The 23,246-nt window shown below is 37.6% G+C and overlaps 1 protein-coding gene across 6 annotated transcripts; it reads right to left on the bottom strand.

Moving 5' to 3' along the window:
• Positions 1-300: 300 nt before the first annotated feature.
• On the bottom strand, positions 301-21,780 carry LOC140930757 (ETS translocation variant 1-like). 6 transcript variants are annotated; one of them, XM_073380468.1, is made up of 8 exons: positions 21,672-21,780; positions 15,823-15,916; positions 15,658-15,705; positions 15,399-15,479; positions 14,318-14,653; positions 13,495-13,578; positions 10,282-10,392; positions 301-2,558 (listed from the first exon to the last, which is right to left on the bottom strand). In XM_073380468.1, exons 3-8 carry the CDS (start codon positions 15,680-15,682, stop codon positions 2,020-2,022), a joined length of 1,176 nt encoding a protein of 391 aa, XP_073236569.1. In that variant the 5' UTR covers positions 15,683-15,705; positions 15,823-15,916; positions 21,672-21,780; the 3' UTR covers positions 301-2,019. The 6 variants fall into 6 exon arrangements, with proteins under 6 accessions (XP_073236569.1, XP_073236567.1, XP_073236568.1 ...); XM_073380466.1 differs by lacking the exon at positions 21,672-21,780 and adding an exon at positions 19,983-20,137 and having other exon boundaries at positions 15,823-15,919; XM_073380467.1 differs by lacking the exon at positions 21,672-21,780 and adding an exon at positions 19,983-20,137.
• Between the last annotated feature and the right edge of the window lie 1,466 nt (positions 21,781-23,246).

Here is a 23,246-nt window from a genome sequence, read left to right as displayed (position 1 = left end):
TCTGCTGCCTGCCGTACCATATTTGACCATGGGCCTTAGCACAGAACTCAATATTTTCCAAAAACAATACAGAAATAAAATAAAAACTGAATTATTCTAGAGCTATGATGGGTTTTCAACGCATAAAAGCTCGGATTATGCCAGCAGTGCTAAACTGAAATAAAAGCTTAAAATAATGCTCGTTTTGCTGAATTATGCTTAACATTATGCTAGCACAATCTACCAAAGCCTACGGGGGGGGGAGGGGGGGGGGAATTATTAAGAAGCGGCGCAAAAGGTCACACAAGTTAACAAACGAACTCCCTTTTTGTCCAATTTTTAATCCAGCTTTCTAGTTCGCCTCGCAAATATTACAAATTTAATTTCATAGATATTCAGTCAAAATGTATTTTACATATTATAAACAACAATAATGATAATAACAATAGCAATCTTTGTTACATATATAGACAACACGAACGGTGCAACCGTCCGTATCCATATTTCTCATTTTCGTTTTATATATATTAATCGTGGTCCGAAACCTACTCCACCGTGTTTTTGAGCATCACAACAACGCATTTTTGTCACGAAATGCCTCTTATGTCACGCAATACTTCTACTGGGTAGAAATGTGGTGTGACGAAAGTGAATATGCAGCAGACTCTTTTTATCGCCAAACAATAAAACTTTACAAAGGCCTGCTGTACATATAAAATAATTGCCTGTCTATTCTTTTGACTTTAAAACAATTAAAGCCACGACATAAAGCATAGCCAATAAGCAATAAACTGGACAATCAAAACTCTTCACAGTCTGATCCAGGCACACATATGGCATAGATAACTAGCCAAACGACGACACTCTAATTGAAGGACATAGAGCACAAATTTTGAAAAAGTATTCTTTGTTTACTTCACATTCTACAACATAATTTTTTTCTGAATCACAACTTTGAATTTTGATTTTCGACACGGCGTGTTCAAGTGTCTTGATTGCTACCACGGAAAATCATATTTACCACTTCGTTGTGGCTAGTTATCTGCATAAAAGTTGTTTCTGAAACTGATAACGTTTCTTCTTCCGTTTCTTTGTACGTTAACACAGAATCCATAGATAACTTCGAGACACATAAAGAATCTCCCATGAAGCCCCAAGGCCCGTGTGAGCCCCAAAACAAAGTCTCGTGGTGTTACCATTCAAATGAAAACTTTTCAGTAGTTCTCTCCCAGCATACGTTTAATTTTTCATGTTTTTGTAAAATAAAATTTCTGATTTTGTCATAAATTTTGTTTCAAGCTTTTACCAGTTTATGGTGCTCTCCTATCGCAGGCCAAATCAGAGTTCATCACATTCAGCAAAAAACAACTATAATATAGTAAGCTATAATGTACGTAGCAAAGCTGAAGCAACTCCGTGGTTTTAGTAATTAAGACAAACGAACATAGAGCCCTGAAGCTGTCCAAAAACCTTACCTCGATTTTCATTCGCCATTTTAGAAACGAGCTGGGAATTGGGCCGAGTTAACTTTCGCCAAGACCTCTAGGATTGTAACTAGGGACAGAGAAAAAAAACTGGCCAATAGCTGACCGGCTTGTCCCCAGTTACAATCCAAGAAACATTTGCGGGTCGCATTTTGGTTTAGTTCGCTTCTCGTTCCTAAAGTGGTGAATTGGCACAGCTGGGCTCCTGACAGCCGCTATTAGTTTTAAAGTGGGTACGTTGGACCATTCATCTATTATTTCGTTAATGAAAGATTAGTAAATATCTCCTCCTGATAGCTTCGTGGTGCCCTTACCAAAATCATGATCGTTCTGTTGTAGAAACTGATAGTTAGCAGAGCAGGTTTTTGAGGGATATTGGAAAGATTTGATTACGAGATAAATGGTGTTCAAAGCGATCCTTGATCAGTCATTCATGGAATTAAAGGAGCATACTCTCTTTTATCCAGCAGTGAGTGTCTCCGACATGTACCTAATATAGGGTTTTTCATCGGTAAAAACATCTTTTCTTTTATAACGCTAATAAATGGAATAGTGTCTAGTAGACACAAGTAGTGTCCAGGTCCCACTCTGCTTGGTAGCAGCTTCCTGCGGGGGTGACGTAATGCTGTTGTGGGAATGGTGGTTTAGGGTATGATTCCTTCGGCATGGGGAGAAGCTGCTGGCTTGCGTGCGGGCTCACGGGCTTAGGTTCCCTGCACTCAGGTTTGATGTACGGTTTCTGCGAGTCTGGAAAGGCCATGCTGAAGAGAGCTTCGGGACTGCAGACAAATTTATACACATAGCGCTCTCCGGCGACCTTCTGCATGATTCCCTTCTCGTAGTAGTAGCGAAGAGAACGACTAAGCTTGTCATAATTCATAGCTGGACGGTTCTTTTGAATGCCCCATCTCCGGGCCACCTCCTCGGGATCAATAAGTTTGAACTCCATTCCACGCCCTGTCCACGCGATAAACGAGGAACATTCGGGTTCGTCTAAGAGGGCTACTAGAAACTGCCAAAGCTGTAATGAGCCCCTTCTTTGAAAGGCCCTTGGTTCTGGATACGCGACGCCATTTGGTACTTTAAATTCAGGAGCTAAAAGTTAGAGAAGATATATGTGTGTGTTAGTTCAATAGTCCGCCAGTTTCGAGTTCGTCATGACTGCTGAATTAAAGAAATGAAGACACATTTTTTACAGGCTTAGCCTCCATCTGAAGTAAATATATTCACCAATTCCAACGAGAAAAAGACCTGTTTACTGCTCTGTCTATTGTATATATTCAAATTTCAAACACTTACTTGCCGGAATTTCTGAATATGTTACTTTAAGTCGAGGCTAACCCTGTATGAATCTGTCGTTAATGCTTGTATTCAGCGGTAATTTTTAATTTGAAACTGGTCAATTGTCGTTGCTTTTTTTTCCGAATAAAGGGACGAGACGTAGAAGTTGCGAATGATCCAAACACCAGAGAGCGGGACGAAAGAAGAAAACTTAGGGAAAAATATTCATTGTCTGATAGTCGCTCCGTTATCAATACAGGCACATCAAACTATGACAAACCTTTCGTCATAATACGAAACTTTGAAAAGAGCTGCGGCATATACTGAATTCAGCAATTATATGGAATAATGTGAATTTACTGGTAGAAGAAACCGTGCAGGTGCATTGCAATACATTGAAATATGAAAATAAGTATAGCAGGAGTTTCTTAGCCAAAATTGCTGAGGGAAATTATTTCAAGAATGTCAAGGAACAAGTCATTCGACTTCAGAGCAAGGTTAAAAAATACCATAATATACCATAATGCTCTTTGTTTGTCACCACAAAATTTTGCATAAACATTGTTTTCAGTTTCTCTTGGGACCGTTTTAACTCCCAAGAGAAACAGAATACAATGCTTACGCAAAATTTTGTGGTGACAAACAAAGAGCATTATGGTATGTTATGGTATTTTCTGGAGTGGTCAATTTATAGTACCTTTTAAAGAACAGCATGATTAGCCATCTACTTTGTTTTTTAAGAATCAGCAAACATTAATATTACTTGTCTCTAGATTTCGAATTGGTGGCTAGTTCAAATTCAGAACGAGTCGACATTTTCAGGTGAGGGTAGGCATGGCTTGCGGAATGACTTAATTATGTGGAATGTAATATATGCAAAATGACCCAGGGAAATAAATTAAACTGAAAAGTGCGTCCTTTTTGGCACCAATCAATTTGCGAACGCAGCCGCTGTTTTAATGTCAAGAAGGTTCATTGTCGATTAGCCTTTTCCACACAGCCACAAAGATTCTTCTTGCCTTTATGTCCTTTATGAGTCGGGCTGCGTGGCAGCACCGATACTACAGCACGAAAGTCAGCCATTGAAGAACAGATGTTTTGGAAGGTAACGCTCTCTTCTACTTAATTAATTTTTTTCTGCAAAAGATGTTTGCACGATTAACTTTACAGTTTCCTTTTACCTATATTTGTATTTGCAACCGCGTGAGCAGTGCTTCTTTTTCAGACGGTGGGTTACGTGATCGTGACATAATATTCAGAGATGAAAACGGATCTTGTATTTGGTTTCCTTAGCTGCTTGGTTAAGTTTCCGGCACGCGAAGCTAACAGCTGGCGGAAAAGGGCGAGTTTGAATCCTGGCAATTGAGTATGTGTCTTTTTTTCTTTTTTTTCCCCCTTCCTACCGTTTAAGATCAATTTCATTTCACGATCAAACGCACACACTTACACAAACAAGGAAGGAGCGAAGACATGCGGAAAGGCCGAAGGAGACAGAGAGCAGTCCGCTTCACTCGATTTCTGGATTACAGATTAGTGTTTGACTCGGGGCGTTCATTTAGTCTTAAATATGATCTGATCTGTTCACCGTAGTAATTAATAATCCCTAGAATTGTAGCTAGCTCGACTTCACGTTCAACAACCGTTCTTTTCCCTCTAGCGTTTTGAAAAAAATGACTTTGTTACATTTGTGGGCAGAAAGAGAGAAACTATTGTCGAAAGCAACAAAAATAAATTAAGTGTTACATAGACACGAATGCAGTAAAGCTTATCGCTAGTTTCTGCTCTGACTTGTTGGTTTAAGCCAGCAGTAATAAATGGACCAGCAAAAACGTTGCTCACTCAAATTGGCGCCAAAAAAGGCGCGGTAAAGACGAACGCATGTTTTTCAGTTTAATTTATTTCTTTGCGCCATTTTCCATATTTTACATTCCGCATAATTATGTTATTCGGCAAGCCGTGCCACATGCCATTCCGCAAACTCACTCCGCCTTTTACCCTCACCGGAAATTTTCGAAATTTTCAAAACAATTTCACAGCTGAAGTTTCAAGGACTTTCCAATTACGGACTTCTGCTCCAAAGATTTCTCTTAATTTTTTTCGGGAAACCTATTAATATATCCGATACCAGAAATTTCATTAAAAAATATCAGCAACATTTTTTACTAAATGCGATTTCTTTGAACAGTACGTTACAGTAGGGTCACTTAAGCGGTAATTTCGTAAAGAATACCTATCACCAGTGAAAACGGTAATTTTGCAGAATCTGGACGGTCCCCAAATTTGTTGAATTCATAAGAGCGAAAGAGAAAGTTCTAAAAACATGAAGCTTGAGTAAACAACTGACATGTCGAGACTAAACCTCGAAATGACGTCTGAGAAACGAGCAAAGAAATTCCATGCTTATGACGTGTCTCTACCAAGATCTGAGCAGTGCTTCTGATTGGTCGTGCTGCATGGGAAATTTGCTTCAACCAATCAGAAGCACTACCCAGATCTTTGTAGTGATGCATCATATGTATGGAATCTCAGACGTCATTTCGCGAAGAAGCCAGTGGTGGTGTCGCAAAATATCGGCTGTTTTCTCTGGCTACGCATTTTCAAACTGGAGCCTCTTTTCGTTTTCATGGAAAAACTAAAATTTGTTTTTTTTTTCTTTAAAACCAGGTGGGAGTCAGAAAGCATTTAATTAATTGTATTTAACGATGCTTTAGTTGGTCAGGTCGGGTGGTGCGGTCAACTGAATTTTTAAAGCAAAATATCCTTTAGGCCTAAAACAAAATTGAAAAGAAACAAAGAGCAGTGAAGCACTGCTGCCCAGCTTGTAAGCTGGCCATGAATGGAAGAAAAACATCCTCAAAGCGGTATAGAGAGGAGAAGTATGACGTCACGTCACCATGGTAGCAATAATAAAGGATTAAATTGACTGCAAAAACCGTGGACGAAGACCCTGCTAGTTGTAAACGTTAGATCTCTAGAAAAGAGATCTAATTAGCCAAAATATAAAGAATCAAAAACGAGAAGTCCAAAAGACTACTGCAAAGCTGATTCATAGCAATATTTCGGCTGGCCATTCCAGCCTTCTTCAGGTTCACAGATGTTTCTGAACTTATGTAGCAATCACAATATTATATAGATGGAGAATGTCGCAATAAAAATTGTTTGAAAGGGAGAGGCGGAAATGACGTACAACACAAAAAGTGGAAAGGAAAAATACTAAGGATATGGATTACAATAATTTGTCACGGTCGTTTAGGTTCAACACTCATGGCCTTATCTATCAAATGCGACTCCCTGGCCTTACGAACTGAGTAACGTGAAGAATGAATTTTCTCTAGTGGGATTAGCTGCATGTCAGTATGAGAATGGTTAGAGTGAAAGAGAAAGTGTTCAGAAACAGAAGTGGGTTTAGATTTAATGTTAGTTTTGTCGACTGCACGTCTGTGTTCGTTAAATCTGTCCTTGTTACCATGGTAGCACTATTTCTGTATGACAGCAAAACCAACGACGACGGCGACGGAAAGAGAACGTCAAAAAAGTAAAAAGTTTTTATTGACAAAACAACAAATTTGCACGTGCATCACCCTATTTTGTACATTTGTTTGCCGTCTTTGCACCCCTGCGACATGAAAATTCCTGATTTCACACCCTCGCTTAATGAAGTCGTCGAACGCAGCACAAAAGTTGTCTTTTTCCTTTTCTAAACTTAGACACTGTCCTTTCGGATTCAACCCGAGAAAATTTCGCCAACATTTGCCAAATTAATTGAAACTGAATAAGATCGATGAAAGTTTGAAGCTGTGCGAATTCACTTTGTAAGTGACGTTTTCGGTTTGTTTTCTCCCCAAAATTTTGCTACCTTGGAAACGTGACGTAACAACTTCTCCTCTCTATTTCAATTAACATATAGAAGGTCTCAATGCATCCTCGAAGACCCAGGGACAGTCAGTCGCGCCGGGAGAAAAGGCGTGTCGAAGTTTTCAAGCACAGGCGGAAGAGCCCCTGGGTACCCTATCAAGCACAATAGCGGTGGTGTAGGAACACATGAAAAGAACTCAAGACATGCTGTTCGCCGATTGGGCACATTAATACAAAGCATTTTTTGTGCCCAATCAGGAGCCAGCATTCGCTTGACCGTTTGGAAATGGTCCGGTGAGAGTCGGTATTCAGGAGCTCTTCCGCCCGTGCTCGAAATTCCAAATATTCCCCAGTTACCTGTCAACGTCTTGATCAATCAACTGATTTAATTTAAAGATCATGAAATATATTTCAGCTTGCTTTGACTTTCGCGACGAATTATTAAAAAAGTAGTTTAATTGTCCGGTGATTAAATTTTAGTTCTTAGTTTTAAAACATAATTATAAGTAGCTTTTGCAATGCTGTATGTACTTGTACGGTCCTGCAAATAAAGCTTGTTGTTGTTGTTGAAAACTTTCGTCGAGCTTTTTCTCCCTGCCCGACTCACTGCCCATGGGTGTCTAGGATGGTCTGAATGGGTTCCACTGTCAGCCGTCAAAAGGTCGAAAATTTAATCGTCAACCCGGCCTAGTCAAAAATGTTGCTAGGCTTCTCGACACTTAGCAACCAAGGAAAGAAGCAAACAACTAGAAGTTAAAGCGAAAACTTTGGGGGGGGGGGAAGTGGTCATTCTTCCCCCTCCCGAGTAGTAGACTTAAAGTTATGGGGGATAAAACTAAGCGCTGAATGCCGTGATTGTCCCGAAACAATGAGGCAAAACATTTGCCGTTATTTCCTATTTTCGCATCCGGACGTTTACACTAATGTTTTTGGAAAGTTGGTGCTTCGTTTAAGAAGCACGACATATCGTATACCAGGTATAGAGAATTGCATTAACAAAGTGCGCTGTTTAAACGTCATCTGATGATTTTCGTGATAAAATCGTTCTTTTGACACACCCATGCATAGAAAACATTCTACAAGGAAACAAAGTCCCTGCTTCTATTTTAACGAATTTTATAAACATTTCATGCTGTAAGTCCTCAGTGCTTTAATCGCTGTGATTTCTCGATGCCCTACTCACAATTTTGTAGTAGCATATAGTTTGAATTCTTCTCGCCGACTTCAGGCTTTATTACCAGACGAAACTTCATTTCATTTCTTTATGTAAATGCTCCTTTTTTAAAACTTACATTTCGATGGCTTTTATTTACCTCAATACGGATAACATTGCTTGAAAAACAGAAATGGTAAAAAGAATCGGCAGATACTTGTTCTCCTTACACACTTCTTTTTCTCCCCTCTTTTTTCTTAGTCTCTTAGAACGCTAATTTTTACCGTGAGCATTTTTTATGGCCAAACTCCTCCTACTTTTTCTGCATGTATCATGACAGACCATTCTGTAAATGCCCGGTGCTAGGCTACTGTAAGTTTTGTGGCAAATAGAATGATACAACAATCTCACTTCTTTATTGAAATACCTTCCTTCGAAACATCACCAGCCTTTTTCAAATCTTTATTTCCTCAAAATATTGAACATAAACGGCGCTTTTTACAACAGCTATACGTAGTTATTTTTTGTTACATTAAATTTAATAAATACTTAAAGTATATTTTGTAGTTTGGAATTTTTTAAGTCGATTGTACTACCTTAAACCGAAAAAAACCCGAAAAAGTGCTTAGATCCGAAAGACGTGAGAGGCAAATTAAAAAATTCTTACAAAAGAGGAGCTGCATTTCAGCTGTTGTTCATATGTGGAAACGAGTTAAAAGCTAAGAGCAGCGAAAAGTCATGTTTATGCGAATTGGTCCAGAATTTCTAGAGCTTATCATATAGAAAATAGGACGAAACGTTATTAATTACAAGAAAACGCCATTAGCTGGAAATACTTGACAGACGTGCGCCCGAAGATATGAAATGGTTCTTCACTCAGCCATTGATATTCAAAACACTTAGACTCGTGATTAAGAAACTTCAACGCGGCAGATGACGCATTTGTGTGGAGCATAAAGACGTTCTGTTTGCATAATATAGCGAGTAAGTGATTTTTTTATCGCTACGTCCAAAGTTTCACGGGCAATTTTGTAAAATTGCGTTCTTCGCGTGTGGGTTAATTTAGCAATCGGTGGGTGATCCCTGCGAGCGAAAACGTTTGCATTTCACGTTTTAATTAAGTTACAAAACGAAAATAACAAATAAAAGATGAAAATTAATCTTGCGACGGACAAAGTTTCCTTAACTGAAATACAAATCAAATGGTTTTGACATTTGTGACGACTTGAGAGAAGTTTGGCGTCACCGTGTTTAATTTCCCTAAAAGTAATTTACCTTCTAATTATTCAAAAAAAAAGAGAAAAAAAAGAGCAAAGAGGCGATGCTTTCTAGAAAAAACGCGGAATCTGATTAAGAAAAACATCGCGTTCCCCACTGTTTTTTGGACAAAAACGTATTCACACAAACCTAGCTGATTTGGTATTTATTGTCTCGTCTCACTGTTTCAAGTGCTGAGTAACATCCGGGCCTTTAAAATTGGCTTCGCACTCCCATTTTGAAATCTTGTTTGCCATAAAGCTTAGCGATCTAGTTGAACATCTCTTGCAGAGAAACTCGTCCTTTTCAAGAATATTTATGTCTTAATCGGCAAGAAAACTTCCTGGAATTAATTGATGATATAGAATCGCAAAGGAGGCGAATTTTCGACCAATTTAAGCAATTAAATGTTAGCGGCTAGGTGCACTTTCTTAAAGCCTCATTCTTTGGGCAAAAATTGATCGAGAAAAAAGAATGGTTAAGCAAAGATTACATTGTAACTTTTATCCGGAAAACGGTTCTCTTCGTTTAATGACGGCGTAATGGCAAAGTGGCTGATAAATATCTGAACTGCGTTCGAAGCGCATCTTTTTCAATTTGCGTAGGGTCGCTTGCTGTTTTTATGCCATTGACAGTAATTAGGGCCGCGGATGATAGATAGCAAGTCAGCTTTTAAAGCGTGTTTCATATCGCGATTTATCAGCACTGTATATGGAATTTTGTCAGACTTCACGGGCTTATCATTAAATATCAGTTTAAAGTAGAATTCAACACCTTGGAAAGGCCCTTGTACACAAAAACACCGCTAATGCTATAAACTTTTGGGAAACTAAACGAGGAACCGTTCCCTTTTAAAATACTTCTTTTTTATCGGCGCGTGTGTGGAGCGACAGGTGTTAAACAACGTTTAGATGGTTTTTTTCTCCTCTCATTTTTGACATGGGGTAATAATAGAGAAATATAGATGCTAGATATAAGACGCTGTGTGATATGCCGAATATATTTTGTTGTCAGATGGAGTTGAGCTGTATTAATCGTATTAATTTGACGAGCAGTATTCTTCCGCTTACTGAAGTAGTTTTACAAATATTTTCTCATGTACGTTGATGCTCAGTTTAGCGTCATTTTTAAAGAAAAAAGCGATAGAAAATGCTGCGAAACAAACTTTATTTCAAATACACAGCTAGGCATGGGAAAATGAATTTCTCCGATCATAAGTGAGTAAACTTCCACCGAAGAAAAAGAGAGAAAATCTGCGTTTTTTTAACTCACCGTCTCTGTAACTTGTCTTGTGATCTTTGAAGTCCGGGTATTTGTGATATCTATCTGTATACGCTAATGGCTCGTCGTAAAACGAGTGCACGTTTGGGTCGTAAACAGCAGCTAGAAACAGAGCATAGAAAAAAAAAAAAAGTAAATTTACGGCGCTATTTGGAAATAATTCAATTTTAGATTAAGACAAAGATCACAAAGAATATTTCCCTTTAAAAAAAATAATAAAATAAAATAACGACACCCTCCCTGCACTGTTATTACACCAAAATCAAGCAAGAAGAAGGGAAAAAAAACTGACCGAATAGCTGAGTGTAAGCCATCTTAATGCCGTACATCCCGACTTTGGCACGCTAGATGAATGCAACATTTTTAAATACCGGAGACTTATTATTCGGTAACTCGTAAGCACAGGTTGAATTTTTGTTTTTTAGTCATGTCCGGTCGTATTTTAGCTCAAATAAACGACAAATAGTCAGTGTTTTGATCAAAGGGACATCGCGGATCTCTCGTGAGCCGAGGATAAAGGGGCTAGATATCATTTACTAAACTTTCCATATTAAATACCACTTTGTCACTAGCATTACAATATTTTTCATGCCAAGCGGATTTAACATTACGTACGTCCGTTCGATAACAGAAAAGTTTAAACAGGAAAGGAAAAGACCTTGTCGCCTAGGAGCTACAAATCGCCCAGGAATGTCCGCCAAATATCGCGCTCAACTTGATTCGAGCGCGGATTATAAACTCATCCTTTGCTCGTTATTCTTCAAAAGAAGAAGATTACCCTGTTAATACAAAAATCTCGAGCTTGTAATGTCGCCAGTCTCTTTTAGTTTCAAAGAAAGGAGCAAAAATTAAACCGTTTCCACTTTTCGGAGTGTTTTAAAGTATAGACTCTTAAATCTCAAATCGTTTCCGCCCTTTCTTGTTGACACATTGCTTCCCGTTTGCCATGGTAAATATCCTGTCTTTGGTATAAATTGAGGCTTCTCTTCCTCTTTATTCCAATATTCTTATGTATTTCAAGACCTTGAACATTTTTCAAGAGAATTTTCTCGTTAAAACAAAAATTTCGTTGTAAGCGGAGAAAACTTTGCACTCACATAAGTTTTTGTATAGCGGAGCGATCGTCAAAACAAATTGCAACAAACTAGTGGAAGCGTCGTTTTTCCAGCGACTAAAATGGCTCTTTTGAAAACAAATCTACAGAAGAATATGAATTTTTGGAAAGCCTTTATTCATTCATGCTTTTGAGAGCAGAAATCCCATGCAAGGGAAGTCAAAAGATCAAGCAGTTCTTGGGAAAGAGTGATGGAAAGCCGTGAAGTATTGCCTCAATTTGGCAAGCAAAATTCTGCCGCTCTTGGCGAGGGGTTCACAGCATGCTACGATGATTAACAACAGAGGTCCGCAAAATTACCCTAACATTGTTTTGAAGAGGAATTATAGAAGTTTTTATTTCATAACGAGGAGGATCTGTCTCTCTTCAAGACTTTCAAACGAAGCGTTTTCAAGGCAAGCCAGGTGATCTTATTGCGCCCGAAGGTTTTCCGATATTTGACGGATTGAATTTAACAGAGATATGGCACTTCTTTTCTTCACGTTTGCAGATCGTGAAATATATTGACAGTGTTTTGTATGCAAAAGTTCTTTTTTTGTACATCAAAGCACACGATTCATTATCATCTTCACGGTAGATCTACACTTTCTATATAGCAGTGTTCACCGTGAAAGGACAAATTCAATTGACACTTTTTAAACTACGACTTATTGAGTTCTGAGGAAAGTGTTTCATTTAGCTATGATCGAGCCAAACTATCTACTTATTTAATTAACTGGATGTAAAGAGCTGAAAATCGCATGCACAAGGACAAAAAAGTAGACCCGTCAAATTGTCCACTATTTCTCTGTTTTTGATTTCTCGTGATCGCTCAAGATCGAAATCATTCGAAACCCTTCATTAATGCTTTCTCGCGGACGTGCGCAGAATTCTCTTCAAGAACTGTCTTTAAAGTTAACGCCAACAAGCGCAACTCATAAATTCCCTTCCAAACACCAACACAACCTCTTTTATTGTGGAATAAAAATTAATACAGTAAAGATAGGAAAGTGTTGTTATTTCATTTAATCCGCAATGCTCTTTTTTGTACAGGCTTCGCGATCGTTAAAAGAGGGACAAATCTATTTTTCCTCATTTGAGCGCAATTGGGAAATTAAAAGGTCGTGTATACCACTTTTGCCACTAATTTCCAGCCGGTAAGAGGGAATTTTTTTTGTGCGTATTCAAAAGATATTCGGAGGAAAAGAGCCCTAAAACGATAATCAGGCGAAATTTTACCCTATTCAACAAGAAGTACACCTGCCCCGTAATTGTGAATTTAAACGACTGCCTTGCACCGAGCAAATTAAATTACTTTTGACAATGTCGGTTAAATGGCCCTCAAAAACTAAACTAATTTTAAAAAGTTTGGAAAAGACCTATCATATTTTACCATGCTTCAAGGCTTAAAATGCCCTGCTGCATCTTCCGATGTCAAGGTATAATTTAATTAGAAAAATATAATATGCAAACAAGGGCATCGACTGTGTGAAATCTGAGTAGCAAACTTGGATTGAGGTCTTAGGGGCAGAGTGAATTAAAGAAACAGTATTAAGGGGGTGAATCTTTGGACTAACCTAAGCATCATTTCAAATGTAAACTACAGGATATTCTTAAGACTTTTGAAAAATGTTTTACCTCAATTAGTGCGTATTTTTTTTGTTGAGAATTTTAAGTGGGAGACAAGCATCATAACTCACACAAAACAAGGACGAATGCAAAACAAGAAGAAAAAAGACCTAAATTTCCGTTGGAAATCAAACAGATTGAAGTAAGAAAGAGACAAGGCAAGAAAACTAAAGAAAAAAGCGCAGAGAACTAATTGGGAAAAATAAGAAGCATCTGGCCTAGATCTGTGACAGTTCATATGTGTTTGCCGAGAAAATATTAAAGTGATGCTCCAATCATCCCCCCAAAAAACATCTGCCTGGCAAATTCGAGATATTGTGTTCAGTTCACTCCATAACAATTAAAATTAATTTCAACATTTTCTATCATAAAATCAAAGCTCTATGAATATTCATAATGTGTGGGCTATCAAACTGTCTAATTAGAATGAAAAACAATTCACCGAGTGCTATTTCACAATGGAAAAAACTATACTGATATACCTTCGCTTGAAGATGTTGGTAATCCGTAACATTCGGCTTGTTGATGTGTTTGATGGTGAAAAGTCGCGAAGTTCTGTAAGCGTTCTGTTAAAAAAAGGGAAAAAAAATGAAGAAAAAAGAACGAAATTAAATGGTGAAAATTTCAGCTCAGAGCATAAGATTCATTAGTGCTTTCATCACACAAATATGTATACTTTATCAAAGAGCCAAAACAAAAGAGCAAACCCTAAAAAGTTTACAACATGTTCGTCAACTAACAGTTTTCACAAAAAACGTGAACAGCTAGCCGATTTTAGCAGTTTTCTCGACTCCACGTGACAACTTAAGCACGCTGTTAATCTTCCCGGGGAATTCAGTTTGAAAAACTGTAGTAATTGCCGTAAAGATAGCAGAAAGAGCTTATTAAAATATATTTTTCACTGTTCATAAAAATTTCATTCCTAAATGAGTGGAAAAGAATTAACTGGCAATAGGTGGTCGAGAATTTAAAAATTTCTTTACGTTTGTCAGTGGGGGAAAGATATTAAATAAAATGTGATACAGGCCAACAAAAGTGTTTCTCTCAACAAGTGTACATTTCAAGTGAGGAAAAAAATTAAATTAGCGCTAGAAAAAAGTGGAGTTGATTTTATTATCTCCAAGAAAGAAACTGAAGGAGAAAGCGAAAAAAAATTATTGTAAATTAATCAGACAACAGATAGAAAAATAGCAACTTTTGATAATATTAAAAAATTGTAGGTAATTCAAGTGAAAGTTCTTAAATCATTAAAAAACAAAACTTATGATACTAAAGGAAATATTTTTTTTATAGTGCACAGCTAACCTTGTTCGTAGGGATTTTCACAAGTTGTATAATCAATTGGTTCTTGCTTGATTGTGGGATAGCTAGTCGGCGAAGATTCGAACGGGGAACTTTCATACGCTGCTGCGAGCTGTCTGTAACCCTTCATGCAGTGAAAACTTGAAGGCTGTGTCGAGCAGGTGTACACAAGAGGAGAACTGCTTGAAGCATGGTTTTCACTTATCAGTCTCATATAGGAGGAACTGTCGCTGGTCTTGTCCATCTTCACTTGCTTCTCGAAGGTTGTGCGTCTGTGTTGTTCACTTTCCTGGCAGGCGCGCTCACGGGGCTCCGACTTAATCTGTATGGCATAGCTGCCTACAAAACGAGGGAAAATATACCTCTAGACAAAAATGCCTATTCATTTTAAAAACAAAACTAACGTTATGAATGGCCTAAACAAAAAAAGAATGCCTTATTTACATAATGAAAAAATGGGATGGGGTTGACCAAGCAAAACATGGACAAATGTACAACTTTTGTTGGCAAAATAATACGCGCGGCGTTTGTATTATACCCACGACGCAAGCCCCACTAGAAAACAAGAGAAAAACGGTTATTTAACCTCATCTTTGACAAATAGAGACCTTGAAAATATTCATGGATATTTAAGGCCATTTATCGGCGCGGATCCTTTGATGCGGCTTTTAAAGGCTGTACTCCAGTGAGAGACGCAAAAAAATTTATGAGCATCGCTACATTACAGCGGTGTTTTAAGGCAAATGTATAAATAAACCCCGAGGCAAAAATTTAGGGTCGAAGAGCTATCAAAGATAACGCTAATTGCCTAGCCATTTCAGTGGCTAGAAATCGAAAGTATAGCACGTGTTTACCGTCAAAATTCTACTTAATTAACGTTCATCTAACAACTTCTCAGACGAGTTGCGTGTAAAAAATTCTCCAGCTTTCCAAGCCTTGGAAACGAGGGAAAACGCATGCAGGGTTATGATTGAGGTATTTCTTAACTTGTTCCTTCCCTATACCTGTTGCTTACTCAAAAACGTACATTTAATTTGCACAAAATATTTTTTGAGGTAACTCTACATTCTACTTTGACAGCTACCTTCTGATTTCAGATTTGTCGAGCTTCCTTCAATCTCTGGAACGAACTGTTCATCCGTTGTGTTGGGTTGGTAGGGACGAGCTGAAAAGGCCAAACACACAAAAACAAAAGAAAATTAAACGTTTTTGCCACTAAAATCTAAGTTTAATGAATTCGGCGGTTTTTCATCAATTATTTAGTATGTTTCATGCTCAACGGTAATAAAATTATCTCCGAGTCACCGCAAACTTCACGTAAAATCATACGTTACTTTTAATACCTTCAATCATCCAATGCTCTTGCATTTGACACAGATCTTGAAACAATTCTAACAAGAAAAAAAAAAAATAAAACAGCGTTCCTTGTTGAGGAAGTTTCCTTGACGCCACAGAACATCGCAGACGAGAAGCGAGTATCATAGTGATAGACTGGAAGAGGGAATTACCTTGTGAGTCTATTGAAAGATTTTCACCTTGTCCGCGTATTCTCTCTGCGGGACTGCAAGACCTGCGATCGGGATATGTGTTACGTAGTGAAATCTGCTGAGAATAAATTTAATATCGAAGTGAGTAGATTCAACCGCGTTTGACGTGCGTAAAGCCAAGCAATCTTTTACCTGTGGGTACATATGAGGAACTTCTTGGTCATACAACGAATCGCACTGGTACATTATACTCGATGTGTAATCTACACACCGTGTATTAAGTTCTTGCGATGCTGTAACCACTGCCGAACTATCAAACCTCTGTTTCGCCACTTAAAAGTAATAAATCTGGTAGAATTGAAATGAAAACTTTAAAGACGAGTCCCAAGTCAGTATGAATTAATTTTAGCTTTGTAGTAAAAAGAATGGCAAATGGTGCCTCAATCTACTGTGTATTATTCGGCGGACTTTGTCACTTCACGCAAGATCATAGTTGTATTTTTTTGGCTGTTCGCTTTTGATCAAATCTTTCATTTATAGCGAACGCGCTTCTCATTGGCTCACCAATTTTCTCCTTTTGATGTATGATTGGTCATTTGCAAGTAGCATTTCAGCAAGTGTCAATTTCTGTCTATTGACCAATCAAAACAATGAAAACAATTAGTCCCATTTGGCACACGTTAGCTGTCGATGCGAATTTTGCAGCGCGTGCCTCAATTGTCAATCTGCTATACCACTAATATACCGTCATCATTTTCATACACAGTATAAAAAAAACATGAAGACGGATAAATCCAGACGCCTCTGCAATGAATAACGTTGCTTGCCTCTTAATGCCAGCAGCGAGTGAGTTCCGTTTGCAGACGCGAGATTACAAAAAGACAAATTTCAAATAGTTGTTTATTTTGTCCTTTCTGGTGAAAATACAAAATGCGTGCAATTTAATTTACAGTTCAAACCCCGGGGGTGGTACCGTGGGGAGTTCGAGGACATCGAATGACTGAAGGGCGCGCAAAGTGGGCTTTACAATCATTTAGCACAGTGAATACGAAATCCTGATGAGAGATGATTTTAATGCTCCTCCTGAAAAGAGGCTAAGCTTTTAAACAAAAAACCCCGTGGAACCCCAACATCAAGCACGCTAATTGGTATTGTGTGACGAGAAAATGAGTTAGAATTTTATTGTTAGGCTTAAATACAGGTGCCGGCCAGATTCAGTGTTTCATCAATTCAAAAAAAAAAAAAACTCCTTCTCAAACTTGGCGATTATATTAGCAAACAATCTTTGACTGTTTTTATAATTTCTGACGACAAATTAACGAAAGAAATTTTATCAAAAATAATTTCTAAATAACCAGGGTCTCAACATTTTCGCAATTTATATCTGTAGTAGATGAATTTCTGAAACTTCGAGAGTAGCTTGCTGTTTCTTGTGAATTTTTTCCCACGGTTAAAAGGGATTGATGAGAAAAGAAACACGAGCTTTTCTCCCCAAATTCTCCAAAAGTTGGACATTTTCAACTGCTCAGCAAACGTATTGTCCAGCTTTCTATCGTTAAAGTGGCATTTATTTCCGGGTCTTGCATATGCGCTGGTTTTGTTTGATCAAGCTATCAGCGCTGTATTGAGCCTTTCTCATTCCCTTCTAGATGCTAGAATTAGCGACGGCAGCGTTCATTATCATCTTTACTGTACCTCTTGCTAGTTTGATCGAGTTTTTATAGGTCGCTGTGGTATTTGTGTACGGTACGTAAAAACTTTCGTGTATCGCATTTACGCAGGATATGTCCCACGTCAAAGCTGAAACACAACATCATGGATTGTACCCGTCAAATGCGTGCCGCTTATGTACGTCAACCGCCTCGCAAAGTTCACGTCACGCATTTTAGCGGGAGATTTTAACAAAAAACGCGTTGTCACGTATCGAAAATGACATACAGCTAACCGAAATAAGAGATTTTTTTCTATAGAAATAAAAAGAGGAATAACGTTTTAAAAGGGTCTTAGTGTCGTAACTTATCAATATTCGAAAGAGCAAGGGTTTTTATCAACACAAGCTGCAAATGATCAATTTTTCAATAAATAAAACACAATCGGAGACTATAGAACGCGGGTTAATATGCACAAAATTGGAATTTGAAAAACAAAAACAATCTCATCATTTGATATTTCCGAGAAAATTCGCCTTTTTTCAAAAGTTAAAATGTTTAATTCTGACATGGAGTGCATTGTAACTGTACTGCGGTTTACGCTTTAATAACTCGCTGTCTTTATTAAAAACACCGACTACTTATTTACAATGATAGCTAAATACATGTTAAGCCGAAGAAAATGTTCTTGGAATAAAAACTAATCTCCTTTCTTTTCTGTGTTTCTTTTATGAACGAGATTCCTTTTTGTGAGAGGCAGAGAAAATAAGTGTTAAACGGCTCGTCTTTTAGTAGCTTCGACATGAAAAACATGGCCAGTTAATTCTAGCATCCGTACACCTTTAGTAAACAAGCGTTTCGCAGGCTAATCTAATGAGACTGTGTTTTAGGGCACTCTTGTATTGACTGGACGTGACTGTACAGAGCATTTAAGTCACTATCATTTGGGATTTGAACTACAGACAAGCGCCACCTGAATCAAACTGATAAAAAAAAATTAGAAATTCAGTCGCCAAGACCTGTGAAAATCTTAGATGCTAGCAGCTGCAATACGAGTTTACCCTTTCTTTCTTTTACAATATCTCTAATAAGGCCTAGGCTTTGTTCTCAGCGAAAAAACGAAAATTATGGACACACTCCCTCTCGATTGAAATTCCTTACGATTTTCACAAATCGCGAACCCGAATTTGATAATTACAGCTCAAATTTGCTAGTAAGAACTTCCTTTTTGCCGGCATATTTGGCAACTGCTTATACAGTGGGAGTTAATTTTATTCACAAATTTAATTTATTGAAGAGTTTTTCTATAGCGTTTGTTGTTTTTTTGCGGCAGAAAGCCTAAATGTTTACATGTACGCGTTCGAGTTACTACCGCGAGAGACAATGTTAAAAACACTTGGGGTTTGTTGCTTGCCTTTCACCAGGGAAGAGCAGTTTTTTTTCTGAGTCGCCGCAACATTTGCCATCAAAGAAAGATTTCTTGTTAAGTGTAAAATGTTTGCTTATATTACAATCCCCAAAAGAAAGACATATTCGACACTTTCTCTAAAATTAAACCTGCCATCAAAAATCTCCCGTTTACTTCTAAATTTTTCGCACTTGTAGAACAATAAAAGATCATTTGTAACTTCCACTTATCAAAGCCCAAAAGGAACTGAACTGCTTCGTCGTGAAACGAAAAATGATGGAGAATTATTCTTTTGGAAGCAATACAGAAATGGAAAGGATAATGGTTTAGTTCACAAGTCAGTGACAGCATACAACGACAATAGCGCCAACATGCGATTTTCTTTACACCTGTTGTGAACCGAAATGCGCATGCTTAGCTAAAATTGAAAAAAAATTGTTACCTCCTAAGGCTACTATTGTGTTTCTTAAAGGTTCTTTTACATCGTAAAGATTTTTTTCAAGAGAGCATACGCCAAAATTTCTAGAAGATGTGGCCGTGTTTTGGTCACATAAATTGACCGCATACAGACCTGGAATAGGCCTGTTTTGAGAATGATGCAGATTAAGAACATTAGAATATTTAATTAAATTATATTTAATTTATTTAATTTATTTTGACACAATTGCTTTGTCTTGTAAGCAATCTATAAGTCTTCTACGCGGTGCTATAATGAAACACGACCAATTGATTTGTTAGTTTTAGGTCCCTTTCTAATGGAAAATGATCTCGACCTTGTTTTCGATATAATTTACAAGCGACGAAAACTTCAAAACACACGAGTATAAGGGCAGATTTTGAACCATTCAAAGTGTGAAAGTATTAAACCCTTTTGCCGGCTCAACACGCGGGCTGTTGGCGAGTTGTTGCTTATGACAGAATTTTCCGGAATTTTGATGGGATCTCAATTGTTGTTTGTTCTAGAAGAGAAATGAGAGCAGACGTAGAATTTCGCTAAATTACTTAAACTGCACCAGCGTACTTTTAAGGTACTTTCAGCTCAAACCGCTGCGCCTCAGTTTGAGAGCTGTTACCAAACTTTGACATCTATCATGTTCATTTCAAGTAACATTTAGCTGGCTTACCTGCTTCCGGGAAAGAAGAAAAGATCGTTTGGATTTGCTTTAAACAATGTTCCTGAAAGACTGGAAAAAAAGAGCCGTTTTTTTCGGTGGATACTAACTAAATCGTTAACTCGTCAAGAGAAGCGAATTCAATAGTTTTGTTCCGATGAGGCTAAACCAATCAACGCGGTAAATTGTTCCTTTGAAAATGAGGCGAAGAGGATCATATATATATATATATATATTTTTAATTCAGTTCACGTGGGCATTTTCAGCTGCAACATAGTGAAATTAGTAATATGCATTTAGAGATGAAGTTATTAGTTAAAAATCCTTGTAATTGAAGGGATATAGAGTTTCCAAGGCTTAGGTTCTCTTAAACAATGAAAAATTCTTTTCTTTTGACCGTGCGATTGAGGAGGATTATTCGAATCTCTAAAGACTGCAAATAAAAGAATGGAAAAATCGGTAAAAGATATGGATCACAACACAGCAGAAATAGCTAAATTTGCTGAAAGCACAGACTGTGTTTGTCCTTAATTTGCGCTGACCTATTTATGACTGATTTTCTTTTCGTCCAGTTAATAACAACGTAAAAAAAAAAGAAATTGAAAACTTTTCCCGATCAATTGCCTTTACCCAGGCGCGCCCATAACATTGAAAAGTGTCACCAAAGTTAGATTATTATCATTTCTTTCAGAAGCGTGATCAGAATTATTTCTCAATCAGAGCTTACTGGATTAATAACGCCGAGGCAATTAAACCTTTGTTTATGGGCCTGAATTGACAGAATGAAAAATCGGGTATTTCCTTATATTACACGTTTAAACACAACAAATCTTTGTTTCGGGGCATTTAATTCCACCCCGTTTAACGCCTTCGCTTCATCAGACCACAAATCGAATTCTTGTCTCCAGCTTTCATACCCTAATAACGCCACAAAAGTGAAGCGAAAATTCTACTGATTCAACGAAATAGTATTTTCTAAAATAAGGCCAGCTCCGGTGGCCCTTTTTGTCTCCATGAAGAAGCTAATGTCTACGTTTTCTCAGTCAAAAAAGTGATTTATCCGAAGTGGAAAGATTTCTATCCAAAGTATAAGAATATCATCATTACCGGTAACCTTGCTAAGAACTACCGACAATTTCAAAAGTAGGAAGGTGTAACTAGTTTGAGCATAGGGCAAAATCGAGCAGTTCGTGTCAAAAGTCATTACTGTCTGGTAGAGATTACGGTTGTTTTGTTCCACACTCTATTGGTTGCCTAGAAAGATAATTACTTTTTTTTCAGAAATCGGAAATATTCCTATGCTGGTATTCATCTTTTCAAGAAAAGCACGTGTTCAAAGTTTATAGTTTTTGTTAATTTCTGCTTGGCTATGTCCTCCCAGCTTTGCCGGAAACCGATCAGTTTTAATATTGATATTATCGCTTCTCCCTCGCATCTTCTCGCTAACAAATCCATGGCGAATTAGCGCATTAAGATTGTTCCGGAGCTTTTTCACTGAAACAATAGCGATAAATAAACCCTGTGTAGAGCTCTCTTTGTTGTCATTTCAGCGCGTGGTTCGCGGCCAGTATTTAACAGTAGAAAAGCTAACGTAATTATTAGGAAGTCAAGTGAATGTGCGTTTTTTCAAAGAACGTGTAAACACAGACAAGAACGAAATCTTTTGTTGTACTCGAGTTTTCAATAGATGTAATTACTTACATTATATTGAAATCCCCACAGCGAGTGCGGGCAGCATCAAGATCCGATCTGTTGTGTATTAGTTGAGAAAAAAACTGGCAGGGAATAAAAACATTGACTTGTTTCTATCTGTGAACAAGATAAATGCAATATCGTTGAACAAATGCTATGTATTATTTAGAGGTCATCGCAATAGTCCCTTCAAAAATTATCTTGCGGTATTTGTAAATTCGTCCGCCGTCGTTCAGTCTGTTAACCTTGGTGACTTGGGGCTAAGTTTGTACTTAACCGATCAATTTGCTATTTTTGAAGGACACCCCACGAAACGCTTTAGTAAATTCTCCTTAATTTGTTTTGTTATAGGGCTTAAACTTGGAGGAACAAGAGTTATCGTTACTAAGTTGCTAATAGATTTTTTTCAACGGAAATGAAAACGCACCTTGTGTTTTTGAGTGGGATGAAGGCTGTTCTTTGAAATACTTCTGTCAGTGAGTTCATTTCGGTTCAGTCAAAAGCATTTTGTTGAAATTTCAGCTAAGAGGAAAGAGTAAGAACATTGTACCCATTTCCTTTAAGATCGATTAGAAAATCCAAACATATCAAATTGTGTTAATCAGTAAAAATATTTGTATAAAAGGCCTATAATTATCCGATAAAACTTTTCTCTAAAAATCTCAATCTCGTAGTGCTGCAATTTCCAAGTTTGTTGTTGTTTTTATTCTTATAACTTTTAGAATTTTTTAGTTTGTAAAACTGAGTGACTTGGATTCCGAAACGCGTCGTATCTGAACACATGGAGCTTTTACATAAATTGATCTAAAATTGAGGAAGCGATTAAACAATAAAGATGATAAACCATCCGTTAGGAAAAAGAAAACAATATTTCATTTTTCTTTGAGACTGCAAACAATAATCGACCTTGAAGTCTATACGTGGCATATTTTGTGCATGGCAGGTCCAGGAAAACTCAATCCTAAAAAGTCGAAGGTTCCTCCCTCCACCTCGCAGAAAAGGATGATGGCATTGCCCACTACTCTTGTTAAAGTAGAAGACTCTCGTAGCCACCCACCTACCATCTCCTAACCTAACATTTATCCCTAGACGTTAGTGTTTGTGTTGGCTTAAGGCAAGGGTGGGTGGGTACATGTTCCCCCAAGATTTACTGATCAACATTGGCGTGAAAAGGGGGGTTGTATGATGAGTGCCATTTTCAGTTGCTTGTAACTGTGACTCATTTTTAAAGGATTTTTGCTGAAAATCACGCCCTGTGCCTAAGCGTAAGAATAAACTATTAAGTACAAAGTAGAGAATTAATAAATAAATAAATAACAGTGTATTTTGTTATTCGTAACTTATACTAACGTTTATCTTTATGTTGCGGATGTCCTCTGGCACTTGCCGGCTTACAAGCGTCGCGTAGCGAGAAGGACTGGCCCAGGCCGCCAAACAATATTCCTTTGAAGCCCCGAATTTTTTTTAAGGCTTATTTTCGTTATTGTTTAAGTTCCGTGCACACAACTGTCTAGAATAGTTTTTTTCATTTAATTTTTATTATGTTCAACTGAACGGAATTTGATGAAATGAAATCATTATAGC

The sequence above is a fragment of the Porites lutea genome, chromosome 3, assembly GCF_958299795.1.
Source record: "Porites lutea chromosome 3, jaPorLute2.1, whole genome shotgun sequence".
Lineage (NCBI taxonomy): Eukaryota > Metazoa > Cnidaria > Anthozoa > Scleractinia > Poritidae > Porites > Porites lutea.
Note: the sequence above shows the minus strand (reverse complement) of the source record. Positions and strands in the feature narration are given on the sequence as shown.

What these genes read in the sequence shown, in the direction of transcription:
- LOC140930757 (XM_073380463.1), bottom strand. Translation starts at nt 16,047, where the DNA reads ATGTACCAGTGCGATTCGTTGTATGACCAAGAAGTTCCTCATATGTAC. An exon ending in GACAAATCTGAAATCAGAAG is followed by an intron (nt 14,654 to 15,398) that starts GTAGCTGTCAAA and finishes CTCGTTTTGTAG; the next exon opens with GCAGCTATGCCATACAGATT. An exon ending in CAAGACAAGTTACAGAGACG is followed by an intron (nt 2,559 to 10,281) that starts GTGAGTTAAAAA and finishes TCTAACTTTTAG; the next exon opens with CTCCTGAATTTAAAGTACCA.